Source organism: Ruditapes philippinarum, unplaced genomic scaffold (genome assembly GCF_026571515.1).
Source record: "Ruditapes philippinarum isolate M1 unplaced genomic scaffold, ASM2657151v2 ctg1423_1_1_1_1, whole genome shotgun sequence".
Lineage (NCBI taxonomy): Eukaryota > Metazoa > Mollusca > Bivalvia > Venerida > Veneridae > Ruditapes > Ruditapes philippinarum.
The window spans coordinates 26029-45010 of record NW_026857723.1 but is presented as its reverse complement, the minus strand read 5'-3'; the positions used below and the strand labels follow the sequence as shown (position 1 = coordinate 45010).

Here is an 18982-nt window from a genome sequence, read left to right as displayed (position 1 = left end):
TCGGAAACCATTAATTTTGGTCTACGGACCGACAAGTGCAAAGCAATATACCCCCTTTTCTTCGAAATGGGGGCATAATAATTACAGTATTTGTATAGCGCCTGGACTTCTTCATTCTGAAATGGTTATTGGAAAGAACAGTTTGTTTCTAAGGAATAGTATTTTAAACATATCTCCATGAGCATAAGCAACAGATTCTACAGTGATAGATCAGATCATTGGTATACTTATCACCACCCCCACTTGTAATTATGTCTCATTATTTAAGTGCACAACATTCACACATCATATTTTATGTTCACTTCTAAGCAACAATAACAACAGTGAATAGCAAACTCCAGATAAATAGAGCAAATACTAGAAAAAGCAAATATTGAAAACTGACCGGATGGATGTAATGGTTACGACTATGTAATATATAGACTTTGCCCTTTCACTGTCAACAAGACCGGTATACCCTCTCACACACTTTACACCAGTAACTCTTATTAGTACACAAAATGATTTACCACTTCTTTATGGTTACATATCATATTTCAGGTTTGAAATCAAATTATTTTATCTAACTTTGTTTTGTTTTTTTGTTTTTTTCATTGAAAGTACATTGAATAGGTTTTATATATTTCTTTTTTTAAGGAAACAAAAATAAGCACCCATCTATTAAAGTCTTTCCTGAAATTTCTTAGAAAATTTCACAGGCCAATATTACATCATTTCAGGTCATGAGCAGGCTCCTGAGAAGAACCATAAGCTAGCTAAAATGCTTCCTGCGAAGACTTGGACCTGAAGAAAAGGGGCAATTTAACTGATTCAAAGTCATTCCACAACTCAAGCACTGAGGTCCAAAACCATTCTTGAGTTAGACACCAATCAAGGGGTATCATAAACTGGATATCATTTCTTTTATTACTAAATCTTTGAAAATGATAGTAGAAACAAAAGTATGGGGAAGAAATATTATATCATCATAGAAAACATAATTTGTAAGCTATATTTCATAATCATAGCCAATAAAATTTGAATCACTTGAAGTCTTGGGGCAAAGTTTAAATAATTGAAGATCAATCATAAAATGTCTGAAAAAAATGGTGCTTCCTTATGTTTGTTTGTTTGGATATTATGTTGATTTTATCACATATCATTGGTCCTTAGGGTTTATCATTTAATTCAAGTAATATTATGAAGTATGCCACATGACATAGCATACAGTAAGCAAGCATATTATCTGATATAAAAATATGAAACATATGGCTATAAAGGTATGTATAAGACTGCACCCAGTCAAACTGCAAATAAAGAAACCCTGGTGCAATAATGTGGTACTTTCTACCTCATTTCAAACAACTTACAACAGTTCTTCATTAATATCTTCAATATCTTGTGATAAGTGATAAAAGCAGCAAATTACAGATTGCAACAAAAATTGCATTTTCTGAAGGAGAATTTAGCACCAAAAATGAGTGCAGAAATAGATGTTATATTTGTTTCCTTGGCGCTTTCATTAACATTTCTAAGTAATAAATGAAGATGACCGTATCTGACAGATGTAATCTTTGATCACAACAAACAACTATCTTAAACAACTATCTTATAGTGTAAGTACCTGTAAGAAACAGAAGCCAAATTACCTGACAACAACAGGATAAACAATATGTCTTCATGCTGCCAAACTGTAAAAGTTTCCTTTGTTATTACATCATGAGGTATAATAATAGTAAAGGTTACAATTCTAAACTGTTGTAAGTCAGGTGTATTTTAAGAACAAGTTTGGACAATTTTGTATTGAATTTCAAGCTTTGGAGTTCTAACATTATTAACGTCAGTATGTGAAAATAACAACAGAAAATATCCTGGAAGAAGTCTAAGTCTAGATCTAGGAAACATAGTTAGCACTAACAATGAAACCACTCTGAATCACAAACTGAAATTTACATTAATTAAAAAATAGCAACAAACCACATTTATATTATAATCCCTTAATATATTAACTTATTCCTTATTCAAGATTAATCTCTTTTATTACATCAATTGTTGCAAAAATTATGACATTGCTATTAAAATTATTTTTGCTTTTCTAATATCAATTTAGTGCTTAAAATAGTAAAATGCTGCAGTAAAATTAGATATTTTCAGTTTACTGAGAGAGATATTATAATTTTTTTTCATCATAATGTATGCTGCATTAGGATTTATCTGTATCATCAGTGCATTAAAGCTAATTTCATGTGTTTAAATGAGAAGTTAATATGAGAAATATAAAGCTTGAATACTTGATTTTGATTATGATGCTATAAACCAATACTAATATAGGTCTTTATCAATCTAAAAGTAAAAATTTATGAGAAAATACAAAATGCAAAAATATACTCACAGGATACCTGTGAATGTGTTGAAATATTTATCCTTATTTACTCACAAACAAAAGCTTTCAAACATAAGGTACTATATCCAATATATCCAGCATGAATCCCTCACATCACTGGATACCTCATATAGATCACCTATCTTTACCATGTAACATGCTCACTTCTAATTTCCAAAGCTCTTATTATTTTTCTCTGCCTGAATGTAATTAACAACAATTAAGTTCTCATTTTCCAAGAATTATCTCCCTTGAAAGCAACTAAGGAATGTAAGCAAGAGGCTGCACTGTCAAAATTACCATTAATCTTAGGTATATACATCTGCCCCTAATCTACATAAACCACAGTGTCTCAATATAATAATGAATCTCACAAAATGAGTGAATAATTTGCTGTAAAATGAATGAATAAATAAATGAATGAGTTAATGAATGAATATATGAATGAAGAGTTATTGAATGAATATATGAATGAATGAGGTAATGAATGAATGAATATATGAATGAATGAGTTAATGAATGAATGAATATATGAATGAATGCGTTAATAAATGAATATATAAATGAATGAGGTATGAATAAATGAATGTGTTATTAAATGAATATATGGATGAATGAGATAATGAATGAATGAATATATGAATGAATGAGGTAATGAATGAATATATGAATGAATGAGTTAATGAATGAATATATGAATGAATGAATGGGTTAATAAATGAATATATAAATGAATGAGGTAATGAATTAATAAATAAATGTGTTATTAAAAGAATATATGGATGAATGAGGTAATGAATGAGTTGGGTAATGAATGAATATATGAATGAATGAGTTTAAGAATAAATGAATGAATGAACAAACAAAGTAAAAAATGTACAAAAAGAATGATCACATACTAAAATGTTACTACTGGCTAGCATACTTTAATCAATTAGTAATGAAAAGTAAAGAAACCAGTAGAAATGCATGCTGGCATAATGTAGTGTTTTTATTTCATATTTGTATGATGTAGTGTTAATATTTTATATTTGTATAACATAGTTTTTTAAATTTTATATATGTATCTTGGTATTATTGCAGTGAAAGTTTAAATTTTATTGCATCTTATCTATCATTTTTATATGGCTGCTCAAGTGTCAAAAACTATATATTTGCTGCAAAATAGTTAGTTTGAATTTTAGAAAAGAAAACTCTCAAAAGAAATATGGTTGTGTTTTGCCTTAAATGAGAATGTCACATGCATGAAATCATTGATAAATGGGTAACACCCTACTTAAAACATCAGCATTGCATTTTGTTCATGAACATTTTGTTCTTTTTATAAACAATATTCATTTGTGTTAAATAACAGAGACATTCGTTCTGTTATGTTACAACTTTTTTGATATGTATTGATAATGAAATGGAAACAATATAATATTAATGGTGAAAATTTTAGAAAACTATTTAAGATATAGCTTTATTCCCTTTAAGATAGATACAGCAATGCAATATGCTTTGCTATTTTCCATATATTTTTAACATAGAAAGTTTAAAATTGTTGACATAATCTTAAAAATAATGTAAAACTTACCTTGCCAGTTAAGAAGCTATTTTATGTTTTGTATCTCTTAATTTACACAAAATAAAATTCATTTTGTCTTAGAAATTTCTCCCTTTATTCAAATCATTTACTTAAACATGTACATTTAGTTCTTTAAGTTATATGTTATTTATTATAAAACTAAATTTATATTTATAACAAATCTAACACTTTTTCCCAGGAGATTAAAGGTATATACAATATCATTCACACCTGCATCCTGAATGGGGGAGGTTTAACCATGATATTCAATTGTGCATGAACAACCTTTTCTTACACTGTAACATATACCAATGATTTATATAACACTAGTATCATTTTACAATAAAATATTGATATAACATCATAGAAACATCATCATATGAGCCGCGTCACGACAAAACCAACATACTGCGTTTGCGACCAGCATGGATCCAGACCAGCCTGCGCATCCGCGCAGTCTGATCAGGATCCATGCTGTTCGCTATCAGTTTCTCTTCTTGTAAAAAGGTTGGTAAGTGAACAGCATGGATCCTGATCAGACTGCGCAGATGCGCAGGCTGGTCTGGATCCATGCTGGTCGCAAACGCAGTACGTTGGTTTTGTCATGGCGCGGCTCATATATTTTGTGTAATATTGTGAACATTGTAATATAAATTATTAGTCTTCATACAAGAGATTAAAACATTTTTGTATAGAAACACCACTACTATAAATCACAGACAAAGACTAGATTTTGCCACAACTGTGTGAACATTATGTTTCATATGTTTCACTATTTTTTGTCATGACAGACTGATTGACTAATGCCTGTAAGCTTTTAGAGGAGTTGCAGTCTCAATGGATTTAGCCTAAAAATCCTTTGTAAATTTCTTTTTCTTCAGATATAATCATAGCATTTTTTTCTGTCAACTATATACATTATGAGCCTGTATAGTTTACTGTATTAGAAATGAACATTCTTCCATTTATACGCTCTGCTAAATAAAATCTTATGTTTAGTAGAAACATAATTTATAATCATATTTCATAAATCACTTGATTCAGTTTTGGTTGCACCAATTCTACCTCAGTTCCTCTTTTAGCATATTGTTTAAGATGCAAGCTCGCTTCTGTACAGTAACAGCAACAATCAACCTCTTTCTTAAAGCTTGCTTAATTTTGAAAATAATTCAATATCCCTTGGGGATAATTGGGGTATAAGTCACTCTAAAGTTAGCAACTAGGCCATGAAGGTTTATCAAACTGTGTTCATAGTGAAATTGACACATATTTATTAAAATACATAAAATGAGCCATGTCACGACAAAACCAACAAAATGGGTTTGCGACCAGTATGGATCCAGACCAGCCTGCGCATCCGTGCAGTCTGATCAGGATCCAGGCTGTCTGCTTACTAACCCTATTACAAGTAGAGAAACTGATAGTGAACAGCATGGATCCTGATCAGACTGCGCGGATGTGCAGACTGGTCTGGATCCAGGCTGGTTCCAAACGCTATTTGTTGGTTTTGTTGTGACGCCGCCCAAATATATTTAACATCAAATCTAAGGAATGTGAATGTGTATATATATATATATTTTTTTCTTCTTTTGGATGCTCGTATGAATTTAAATGAAGTAAATTAATAAAAGTTATGGAAGCTGAACATGGCGTTAAATTGGATAGATCAGCAGTTGATATCACACTGTGACATGATTCTCAGTGGCAATTTTATAATAACACTCAAATACTTGACTCTTTACATACCAAACAATACATATGAAAACATTATCACAAAGCTTTAATATGCATATAGACATTTACTGAATTATAAAGTTAAAACATGAATTAATAATTAAAACAAGTGTTCCTAAAAATTTGGCTGATAATTGACAGGCTGTTTGCCATAAAAGCATGACAATAATGGAACATCTTGTTAAAAATGAATAAAGTGCCTAAAATAATGTTAGGAGCTGCTGTTGAGGTAAAAGTTACATCACCAATTAAGTTTGAATATAACTTATACAATGTCTAAACAGTTTTAGAATCCCATAAACCTACAGTTAAAGAAGATTCAAGTCTAAGAACTAAGAAATAATGAGAATTTTGCCTCAGTAAAATTGGACAATAAATACAGCACTCAATACAGTTAACAAAGAAAACTGACAAGCAAAGAAAACACTTACATAAAACATGAAAACTTAATTAAATCCACAAGAATAAATCATTATGTACTACCAGAAAACAACATTTTTATGAGATTTTATCAAGTAATATAGCATGATTTATATATTACAATAATTGATGTATGTGGCTAAATTAATCAACCAATCTTTTATTGTAATTTTCTTTTTTTCTATGGAAACTAAAATAGCTGTCTCAAATGTGGTTTATATCTTCAGATTTTATCAAGACTTTAATACAGATATATAAATGACTTATAGTCACATAACATATTTATTTGACCTAACAACACAGACTATAGTCATATGACTTACCAACACAGAACTTTCACTCTTCTGTCTACACTAAATTATATTCTAAACTACGGTACAAAAAAGATGTTTTATAATATGAACAGAGATCTCCCTCTTTCAGAACTGGACCTCAAAAATGCCACTTCAACCTTTTTCACAGAAAGTTTACCTTTTCTCTTTTAGCAGCAGATAACAGTTTTGACTTTATCACTATGACAATTCATCATGCAGCCAAGATTATATGGACAGAAAACAGAGACGTTCATGACCTTGGCAATCAGTATTACTTGTTTGACCTCCTAGCATGACCTTGACATTCAGTATTACCTGTTCATGTTTGACCTCCTAGCATGACCTTGACATTCAGTATTACCTGTTCATGTTTGACCTCCTAGTATGACCTTGACATTCAGTATTACCTGTTCATGTTCGACCTCCTAGCATGACCTTGACATTCAGTATTACCTGTTCATGTTTGACCTCCTAGCATGACCTTGACATTCAGTATTACCTGTTCATGTTTGACCTCCTAGCATGACCTTGACATTCAGTATTACCTGTTCATGTTTGACCTCCTAGCACGACCTAGATAATCTGTATTAAATGTTGTCTGACCTCCTAGCAAGACATAGGGTTTCAGTATTATACAATGAACATTTTTTTATCTGCAATACTTAAAATGATATAAATGCCCTGGAATTTTCTCATCACCTAACCTTCTGCTTATAGACCTTCCCCAATATTCACTTTTTTGCTAGATAATTGAACACAGCTGATAATGACTTGAAGGCATATCAAGATATCAAATTATGACAGTTTTCAAATAAATACTAATTGAAATGGTGATTTCTACAAAATGTAATTATTTTCCCTTTAATACTACAAAAACTGTATCATATACCAATTACATTAAGAAACTGCCCTTTAGCAACTTAATTAATTATTTTTTCTTATAATATAAGAAAGGTTTAATTCATGATAATTTATGGTGAATGAGATTTAAACACCAATACTGTTTGGCATATAATACACTGAAATTAAGTGTCAACATATCCAAGAGTGGGGTTCACATGTCCCAGAGTAGAGGTTATGATCCTTGAATAGGGAAATGTATAGCGAGTTAGAAAAAATTATATGACCTTTGATTAGAACAGCTGTCAAGTTTAATTCTATGTTTTGGTTGAAAATTATTTGCTAACTGAATGCCAATTTAAACTGAATTGAAATGGAATGTCTTAAATGACCATAGATAAAACATCACCAACTTTTAACAAACTATTAAAACTTTGACCCTTACCATACTAAATATCTTAAAGAGACTTGTGCTTTCAAATTGACAAAACAATTCATAACTTTTAGGGACAAATCAAAATAGCAATGAAGACCTAGGGCTGCACTGGTTGCACGGGTAGAATCTGTTGATGCCAGCCAGCTATGAGTTAAACTTATGCCTCCACTTCATTTGCAGTCACAGTGAAATGTGTACATTCTTATGCATATTTTATAAAATTCAACTGTATGCCAGTGCTTTCTCTAGGTAATGGTTAGACAAACATCTTAGTGATCAAAGCTATGGTGACCTTGACCTCAAAGTCACAAGTGTCATCTACTAGCTGGTTAGGCTGTTGGTGGTCAAGGCCATGGTGATCTTGACCTTTGACCTAAATTTGAATAGGGGTCATCTATTAGTCATGAACAATCTCAACACTTGATGTAAGGGCTAATTCAGAGCCAAAATGCTCTATAATTATTGGTCAGACAAGCAAGTGGCCAATGTCATGGTGAACTTGACCTTGACCTTCACCATAGGACTGTGATACAAATCATTCCCTAGATATTGATGGACAAGGAAGAGGTGACTATGTACATATTACTGACCAACCTCATCACACAACTCTGAACATGCGTCTGCAGAACAATGCCAGTATTTCAACAGCGATTTGTTTTTTTACCAGTCATTAATAAATTTCGTCTGAAGAAATGTGCATTGTAACAGCTTTATTATATTATATCACTCTATTTTACAATTACATTACATAGGCAGTTGCCACAAAGGGATCAATGTGTTAAGTTGAACCTCCACATCTTGAAGTCTAGGAAACTAAGTACAAATTTAATACATCAACATAATCAAAGTTTGCTCCTTTATTCAAGTAATGATTTCAGACACTATAGTTTAAATTTTCTAGAGCATTAAAAAGTCAAGAATAAGAATAAATGTTAGATCCATTCAGTAAAAATCTGTTATTGGCAAGTGTAATTCAGCCAAGTGTAAAGGGAAATAAATGAGAAAGCATTTATTTTTTTAAATCTGCTGTTTACCTCCCTTTGCAGAACTTCAGTACACATATATCTTTTTAGCTTTATAGCTCAACAAAATGATGAATCTAGAATGTTCAGGACAAACAAAAGCTCTCAAATATTATACAATTTCAAATAGGGAGATTTATTGTCATATAGTAATTCTGGGTTGATGTTATTTCAGTACAGGAAATAATGGCCAGGAATAATTATATAAATAATCTGGATATAAAATATACATCTAAGAATAATTATTATTGTCTTTGTATATTCGTAAATCATGATCAAATAATAACAAGCTCATATAAATTTACATAAAATACAGAAAAAAGTTTGCAATTTTAGAGTTTTGCTATTTTAGTCTAGAAAAATGTTATTCTCCCAAAACATATAAAACCTGTTAAAAGTAATTCTAAATCATTTTGTAAAGAGGAAAAATCTAGGGAAACTATTTTATGAATCGTTTTAAGATCAAACATATTGCAGTTTATTATCCTGGAACATATTATTATTAATGTCTTGCTTTTAATGGGATTCAGTAATTCAAGCAATTCAGTAGTTTTTGTTTATTTTACCTGTAGTTGTTAAATACATGACCCAGTAATTATACAAATGAACAAAATGTTTTGCTTTGAAGAAATATATTTTAGTTAATCTGATATTTCCCATTAATCTATAAAAGTATTTTAATGTAGATTATTTCTATTTTGCTAACAGCAGTTGATAATTGCACAAAGTCTCTCTCAATCACAGTTCACAGCAGAACAAACACAAAATACAGAAGAAACAAGTTATATTTTTTTGTTGATTTTTTTTTTGTGTATGCATAGACAAATATTCTTCTGTAAAAACATTATTACAGTAAGATTTTATCAAGTACCAAAAAATGATGCAACAGGGTATCAATTTACGTATTACACCAATTTTCTCTAAAAAATGTTAACTTTAAAAATATTCATTACAAGGATATGCTAAACTTTATGCTATCAACTTTATATAATATTATATCTTAAACCATTTTGTTTATAAATTCATTTTAACATCAACAGTAGAATATAACTCAATATACCTTACATAACGTATGCTTAACATTTTCCATTGAGAAACACTTTCATTTAGAAATAAAGAAAAAAAATCCTTCAAAGAATTTATCATGAAGTTATCTCTAGAGAAAGTACCTGCTTTAAGCCATCCATTCTTGACCCTGTGACCCTGATTATTTATCTTATTGTTTTTTTACCTCCTACAACATTTTACTTCCGAAATTTAAACTATCCCACCTGCCAACATAGGCTCTTCCTTAAACACATTTTAATCAGTTTAAATGTGCATTTATTTTAAAATGATAGTTATCTTAGATCAGGGATTTATAATCTTGTATATCAAGCATCAACTGATATGCACTGTCATAATTAATAATGGTTAAAAAATATTTTAAACAAACAATTTGTTGGATCAATATCCCCCACCATATGATACAAAACACTCAATCAGTACAATGTATTATGTACTATAAGTGAATAAAAGTAAAAATTGAATTTGATTTTTTTTTCACTGAACAATAATGAAACAGTTAAAGCCTATAACATTAAAGAAGAGTGCCATGCAATATAGTCTCAAAAGAAAATGACCTTTTTTTTTAAATATATTATGATGACATTGTGTAAAGATGGACAGTGTCATCTCATTGAAACAAATTCTGATTTCATTGGTTGGATATAAAGAATATCTTTCAGTACAAATACTGGTATTTCAAAAAGAAGCAAGCTAGTTAAACCACCCTGGTATTCTGCATTCAAAATCAAATCGCTGAACATTTAATTGATAGATATTTCTGTAAATATTAACTAACTGAACAAGCAATGCAGAAATGGCAGCAATATATGATTCTTTCAGATGCATCAGACAAGCTGTGGATCAGACACACTAGATGCAGTATTACAGTTGAAATTTTCTTCACAATTTCTTTGTGCAAGTAGATTTTCAAGTCATTCAGTCACAAATTTCTCTCATAAGGCAAGTTTAGGAGAGAGTGGATGAATTTTATGTAGATTTTATAGTCTATTCAATGCCAAACTGCCCCATAAAGTTAACAAACACCACATTATAGCCTGATTTACATATTCACAGTGCCGGGGTGTTTGTATAATGCAGACAGATCCAATAGCAGCTGATATTGTTCCCTATTGAACATATGCAATATTATTTATATTCTAGAAATCCCATCATATTAAGAGTTATAACAGGTTGTTCAAATAACCTTACTTTGTGTCTTTTCAATTGTAAAGGAACCCTTAAAATGCTAGAGCAATGAAACAAAAGACCTATCTTATAAGTATAGAGCCTTGTCAACTTGCAGATCATTTTTTTTACTGTTCACTGTATGGTTTAATTAATCAAACTTGCAGTTCCAAATTCTAAGCAGAACATTACTAACATTCCAGCAGTCAGAGTTAAGGACAGGAAAATACTGTGTCATCACAAGTACTCTGTAGTGCATGAAGTACATTAGTATTATTCTGAGTAAATCATATTATATACAAGTAAATATTTACCTCTCGAATCTTGGACAAATTGGAGCTGTATTTATGATGTTCCCCACCACTACCATCTTGACCTTCCCCTGGCACAAGTACCTGGTAATATAAGCAATAATGAAATTATATAACCAATAATGAAATAATTATATTCATGGTCACTCACATTAACACAATGTGCAACTTTAACTGAAAGGCCTATGCCACCAGTATAAAGGAAGACCAGCCCACATGTCTGTACAGTCACACCAGCCTTTCTTCTATCACCTGCTCAATATTGCAGTACATCTATTCTGTAATTATTTAGTGGCCTCAGCTGTGTTCCAACTTTCTTAATTTTTATGTTTAATTACCTGAACTTATGATATTAAAATGCAAATTATTTACCATACACAATATGAGACCAGCTTTAGGACTATAACTTATTTCCTTAAAAAAAACACATGTCTTTTAATAAGACATAATTATAAGCTCTGTGTTGTAACTTAGAGAAAATTATGTGATATTCAGGGCAATAACAGAGCCATAACTCTGTGTTAAATAGTAATATCTGGAAATGCCAATGAGATGTATGCATACTGCATAACTAATCAAGGGCCATAAATCTGAGTTATAAGTGTCTGACCGGAACAAGGCAACTATATGCACATCTCCTCTTCGTATCCCATAAAGTTTCATTGAATTCCAGCCAGTAGTTACAGAGAAGTAGCATGGAAACTATTATTGCTCTGGTTGTATACTGCATAAGTTATCAAGGGCCATAACTCCAAGATAAAATGTCTGACCCATACAAGGCGACGAATTATGCCCATCTCCTCTTGGTATTGAAGGTTCCAATAAAGTTGCAGAGAAGTAGCGCAGAAACGAATATTTTTCTATATGCATTCTGCATAACTAATCAAGGGCCATAACTCTGAGTTAAAATGTCTGATCCCAACAAGGCAATGATATGCACATCTTCTCTTGGTATTGAAGGTTCCCATAAAGTTTTGTTGAATTCCAGCCAGTAGTTGCAGAGAATTTGCACGAAAACGATTTTTGCTCTATATGCATACTGCATAACTAATCAAGAGCCATAACTCTGAGTTAAAGTGTTAGACCGGAACAAGCCGACGTTATGCGCATCCCCTCTTGGTATTGAAGGTTCCCATAAAGTTTTGTTGAATTCCAGCCAGTAGTTGCAGAGAAGTAGTGCGGAAACGATTTTTACTCTATATGCATACTGCATAACTAATCAAGGGCCATAACTATCAGTTAAAGTGTCGCACCGGAACAAGCCGACGATATGCGCATCTCCTCTTGATATTGATGATTCCCATAAAGTTTCGTTGAATTCCAGCCAGTAGTTGCAGAGAACTTGTCCGGAAACGAAATTCGGATGGACGGACGGACGTTCCAACATTTTGGCTTTAGGGGCTATTTTCTTTGTTATTTTCTTTGTTTTCTTAAGGGCTACTAGCCCCTAAACCCTTTGATCACGGAATGAACCTATTGTTCTCTTTTGTTCTCTTTACTGTTATATAGCACCTAAACCCAAAATGTTTGCTCGGACGGACAACGCCAAAACTATATCCCCCTCCCAATTCTATTGACGGGGTATAACAAATCAGTTATTTCATATTTGATTACTTTCCAACCAACTAAATGGATTTTATTTATAAACCGTGGTAAAATGTAAGTTCTAACATGAGAAATAGCCTAATAGGGACAAAATTTAGGAGCAAATTTAATTCATTGTAAAACACACAGAGTAATCAAAATACAAATTAATTAATTTGATAAAATTGCTTCATGTTCATTGCTACAATAAAAACCTGTATATTTATACCAATATCGAAAGTCTTTTCTAAAAAAAATGTCCGTGCAGATATATAATAAATCAGTTTATAGTTAGTCAAACTAATTTAAAAATGTCTTTACTGCATAGTCATGTTACAGCTGATTCATTTAACGATGCTATATAATCTATTCTCAGCAATACATAAATTTTCATGTTAGACTAATGAATGTCACATCAAACTCACTATTATCACAGGAGATTCTGTGATCAAGAATGAAGAATCATGGGATTTTTTACAATCAAGAATGAGTTCTTGGTCAATGTTATGAAACCTACAATCAAGAATGAGTTCTTGGTCAATGTTATGAAACCTATTGTTAGAGACCTCCACCTCAAAATGTAGTCACCACTAAATGGGTACATCTCTACCACACGCAAATATGATTTAGTAGTATGTAACTCAGGAAATTACATAGGTAATTGTATGTTAAATAAATTTTAATAAAAACACACAACAAAACAAAGTAGTGATCCTGTGTTGGTGTGTCCTGCAATTTTGTCTATGTTCAATATCTTGATTATTTAAATTTACATTTTGGTAGGAAACGTCATGTGACACATACCGGGCTCTCTGTAGAGCTCAAATTTTCAATTTTGTCAACATGTACAGACAAATATTTTTGATGTCAAATTCCTGTCTTGACCTCAATCACAAGACATCCTGTATTGTGCCATGTATATGTTTCAATACTGCGGTCATCTGGGATATAAGTATGAAATCTATGGCAGCCACAACCTAAGCCATTACATTCATTATGCTTTGTCTGTTGAAAGGACATAATGACACATCACAGCTGGCATATCATTACTATTTTGTTTGCTAGCAATCCCATGAATTATATTATAATTCATGGGATTTGGGATTGCTAGCAAACAAAATAGTAATGATATGCCAGCTGTGCTGTGTCTACCAACATCTTGTTTATGTCATTCTTCATCATTGTTGGTCATTTGATCAATGATTATTATCTGATGCATTTATAACTGGACATAATAATTGTTTTTGTCAGTGCCAGGTATCTACAGACAAATATAGAGAAAAGGAGCCAACTTCACAAGTCATAATTAAATGGTGTGCAACTGTGAAAAGACACTTAAGATCAGCAGTCAAACCTTAATATAGCAGTATGCAAAATTGTGAGAAAAGAGCCCGGTTTGAGCCGGGTGATGCTCCCCGAATAGGTTTTGGACACAGGAAAGTACACCCTTTGTAGTCGTGGAAAAAGTTCAAAGTGCAAAAATCCAAAATTAGGCAAGGAAGAGTTACTGTTCTTTGCACTGCACTTCTAATCAAAGTTTCATGTTGATATCTCTTATAGTTTTACAGCTATGTCCTGGACAAGATTTTTCTATCAGGGGAGATAATTCAAAAATGAGGCTTAACAGAGTTATGGTTCTTTTGCACTGCACTTCTACTCAATGAGATCTATCTACCTACAATGTTTCATTTTGATATCTCTTATAGTTTTAGAGTTATGTTCTGGACAAAGTTTAAAGTGTTAAAATTAACAAAGGGCAATAACTCCAAAATTAGGACAAAAAGAGTTATTGTTCTTTTGCACTGCACTTCTACTCAATGAGATCTATCTACCTACAATGTTTCATTTTAATATCTCTTATAGTTTTAGAGTTATGTTCTGGACAAAGTTCAAAGTGTTAAAATTAACAAAGGGCAATAACTCCAAAATTAGGACAAAAAGAGTTATTGTTCTTATGCACTGCACATCTACCCATTGAGATCTATTCACCTACAAAGTTTCATGTTCTCTTATAGTTTAAGAGTTATGTCCCGGACAAGATTTTTCTATCAGGGGAGATAATTCAAAAATGAAGCTTAACAGAGTTATGGTTCTTTTGCACTGCACTTCTACTCAATGAGATCTATCTACCAACAATGTTTCATCTAGATATCTCTTATAGTTTTAGAGTTATGTTCCGGACAAAGTTCAAAGTGTTAAATTTAATAAAGGGCAATAACTCCAAAATTGGGACATAAAGAGTTATTGTTCTTATGCACTGCACATCTACTCATTGAGATCTATTCACCTACAAAGTTTCATGTTGATATCTCTTATAGTTTTAGAGTTATGTCCCGGACAAGATTTTTCTATCAGGGGAGATAATTAAAAAAACGGGCAAAATAGAGTTATGGTTCTTTGACACTGCACTCCCCCTCAATGCCCTCTACCACTGTATGAAGTTTAAACAAATTATCTCCAAGGGTTTTCAAGTTATACTCTGGACAAGATAACAGACGGACGGACGGACAGACGGACAAGGCGCCGACTATATGCTCCCCCGAAATTTTTCAGGGAGCATAAAAAAACCCCCCAAAAACAAATATGATCAAACAAAAGCCACGATAATGAAATCACTGAAGGGACTTTGAAAATCTGGTCTTAATAGCAGGTTGGTCTCATAAATTGCTGATTACAACTTCCAAAACTTTATCACAACTATCTATGCTTGTTAAAAATATTTTGTCATTCTAACCAAACAATTATGAAATTGAAGGTGTGAAATTAAGAATTATATTAGCAAATATCAATAATTTTAGTGTTTGATACAAACTAAACAAGATATGTTTGTAAAACATGTATGCCCCCTATCAGCAGCCAATTAGTCATGTGATAAGGTTATTATGACTTCTGACCCAGTGATCAAACAATTAATAAGGGTTATCAAGTATCTACTGGTCATGACCTTAACCTTTGACCCCTTGACCCAAAACTCAATAGGGGTCATCTGCTGGTCACGACCAATCATCATACAAAGTTTGAAGTTCCTAGGCCTCAGCGTTTTTAGTTAATTGATCGGAAACCGTTTTAACATACAAGGTCAATGTGACCTTGACCTTTGACCCCTTGACCCCTAAATCAATAGGTCATCTGCTGGTCATGACCAATCACCATACCATGTTTGAAGTTCCTAGGCCAAAGGGTTCTTAAGTTATTGATTTGAAAGCATTTTTACCTACAAGGTCAAAGTGACCTTGCCCTTTGATCCCTTAACCCCAATATCAATAGGGGTCATCTACTGGTCATGACCAATAATCATACCAAGTTTGAAGTTCCTAGGCCTAAGGGTTCTTTAGTTATTGATCGGAAACCGTTTTTACCTAAGAGGTCAATGTGACCTTGACCTTTGACCCCTTGACCCCAAAATCAATAGGGGTCATCTACTGATCATGACCAATCACCATATCAAGTTTGAAGTCCCTAGGCCTAAGGGTTCTTTCATTATTGATCGGAAATGGTTTTTACCTACAAAGTCAATTTGACCTGGACCTTTGACCCCTTAACCCTAAAATCAATAGGGGTCATCTGCTGGTCATGACCAATCACCATACCAAGTTTGAAGTTCCTAGGCCTAAGGGTTCTTTCGTTATTGATCGGAAACCGTATTTACCTACAAGGTCAATGTGACCTTGACCTTTGACCCCTTAACCCCAAAATCAATAGGGGTCATCTGCTGGTCATGACCAATCACCATACCAAGTTTGAAGTTCCTAGGCCTAAGGGTTCTTTTGTTATTGATCGGAAACCAATTTTACCCAAGAGGTCAATGTGACCTTGACCTTTGACCCCTTGACCCTAAAATCAATAGGGGTCATCTACTGATCATGACCAATCACCATACCAAGTTTGAAGTTCCTAGGCCTTAAAGTTCTTTAGTTATTGATCGGAAACTATTTTTGCTAACAAGGTCAATGTGACCTTGACCTTTGACCCCTTGACCCCAAAATCAATAGGGGTCATCTACTGATCATGACCAATCACCATACCAAGTTTGAAGTTCCTAGGCCTTAAAGTTCTTTAGTTATTGATCGGAAACCGTTTTTGCTAAAAAGGTCAATGTGACCTTGACCTTTGACCCCTTGACCCCAAAATCAATAGGGATCATCTACTGATCATGACCAATCACCATATCAAGTTTGAAGTTCCTAGGCCTTAAGGTTCTTTAGTTATTGATCGGAAACCGTTTTTACCTAAGAGGTCAATGTGACCTTGACCTTTGACCCCTTGACCCCAAAATCAATAGGGATCATCTACTGATCATGACCAATCACCATATCAAGTTTGAAGTCCCTAGGCCTAAGGGTTCTTTCATTATTGATCGGAAACCGTTTTTACCTACAAGGTCAATGTGACCTTGACCTTTGACCCCTTAACCCCAAAATCAATAGGGGTCATCTGCTGGTCATGACCAGTCACCATACCAAGTTTGAAGTTCTTAGGCCTAAGGGTTCTTTCGTTATTGATCGGAAACCGTTTTTACCTACAAGGTCAATGTGACCTTGACCTTTGATCCCTTAACCCCAAAATCAATAGGGGTCATCTGCTGGTCATGACTAATCACCATACCAAGTTTGAAGTTCCTAGGCCTAAGGGTTCTATTGTTATTGATCAGAAACCGTTTTTACCAAAGAGGTCAATGTGACCTTGACCTTTGACCCCTTGACCCCAAAATCAATAGGGGTCATCTACTGATCATGACCAATCACCATACCAAGTTTGAAGTTCCTAGGCCTTAAAGTTATTTAGTTATTGATCGGAAACCGTTTTTGCTTACAAGGTCAATGTGACCTTGACCTTTGACCCCTTGACCCCAAAATCAATAGGGATCATCTTCTGATCATGACCAATCACCATACCAAGTTTGAAGTTCCTAGGCCTTAAGGTTCTTTAGTTATTGATCGGAAACCATTTTTGCTTACAAGGTCAATGTGACCTTGACCTTTGACCCCTTGACCCCAAAATCAATAGGGGTCATCTACTGGTCATGACCAATCACCATACCAAGTTTGAAGTTCCTAGGCCTAAGGGTTCTTTAGTTATCACTCGGAAACCATTTGGTCTACGGACCGACGGACCGACGGACCGACAAGTGCAAAGCAATATACCCCCTTTTCTTCGAAATGGGGGCATAATAAAGTGGATGTTGTATAATGTCTTAAAACTAGGAGAGCTGTTGTATACATCAAGTCAATATGACAAAATGTGCATGACTTACAGAACAGGACTGAATCTACAGATTATGTTACAGAATAATAAGGTGCTATGTGTCATAATATAGCCGTTCAGGCAACAATTGAAATATTGTTCTTATTGGTGGGTTGTTCTTGAACATACCAACTGTAAGGACAGCATTTTTTCTTAAAGCCTATCCCAATAACTTAAGTCATGAAATTAGGTAATTCAGGGGAACAATACATTTTTTTTTTGCAAATAATTATTGAAATTTGTAAAAAAAATTTAGTAATGAAACACTAATTGGGAAAAATTCAATAATCATTGTAATTTTGTGATTCTATTTTTTAATAATTGTTGTCATTTTTGGAAAATTAACATACAAAGATTTCCAGCCAACAGAAAAGGGTATATGGCCTTAAAACCCTGCGGGGATTTGGACCAAAAGAGGCGTATTAAGCACATGTAAGCCATCTTTGAAATATTGCATAAAACCATAATTGTTTTAAACAAATTAAGCATTTCTACAAATTTATATAACATTTCAATGTTTTAAACTATAATAAACAACAAGTGAAACACATTTCAGATATGTGGTATATCTGAAAACACAATATATGTATCATTTTGAAATTGATGTTGTTTTCTTTCAGCATTGCAATAGTTATTAAAGTCAGTAGTTAATTGTTTTAATGATATATCATACACACAAATTCAAGGGAATAATGCAAAACATAAGTAAACTAGAACTGCCACTGTCATGGCGTGAATACCCCTGCATACCACTTTGTCAGACTCAACAGTGGTCACTTAGAGCTCAAGGACAACCTCCCAGCCAAATCTGAGGGAAGTAAGCCAGCGTATTGTTAAGTTATGTATTCTACATGTTTTAGTGGCAAAGATCAAAGTGACCTTTACCTTTGACCTACTGACCTAAAACTGCCACTGA

General features: G+C 33.0%; 1 protein-coding gene across 14 annotated transcripts in view; it reads right to left on the bottom strand.

The window, feature by feature from the left end:
- LOC132750697 (inositol 1,4,5-triphosphate receptor associated 1-like) overlaps positions 1-18982 on the bottom strand; it is a 90539-nt gene that overhangs the window by 59939 nt on the left and 11618 nt on the right. For 11 of the 14 annotated variants that reach the window (XM_060740713.1, XM_060740710.1, XM_060740711.1 and 8 more), the window contains exon 3: positions 11242-11322. In XM_060740713.1, the coding sequence (XP_060596696.1) occupies positions 11242-11322 (81 nt within the window). The other 3 variants (XM_060740723.1, XM_060740722.1, XM_060740721.1) reach the window with 3 other exon arrangements.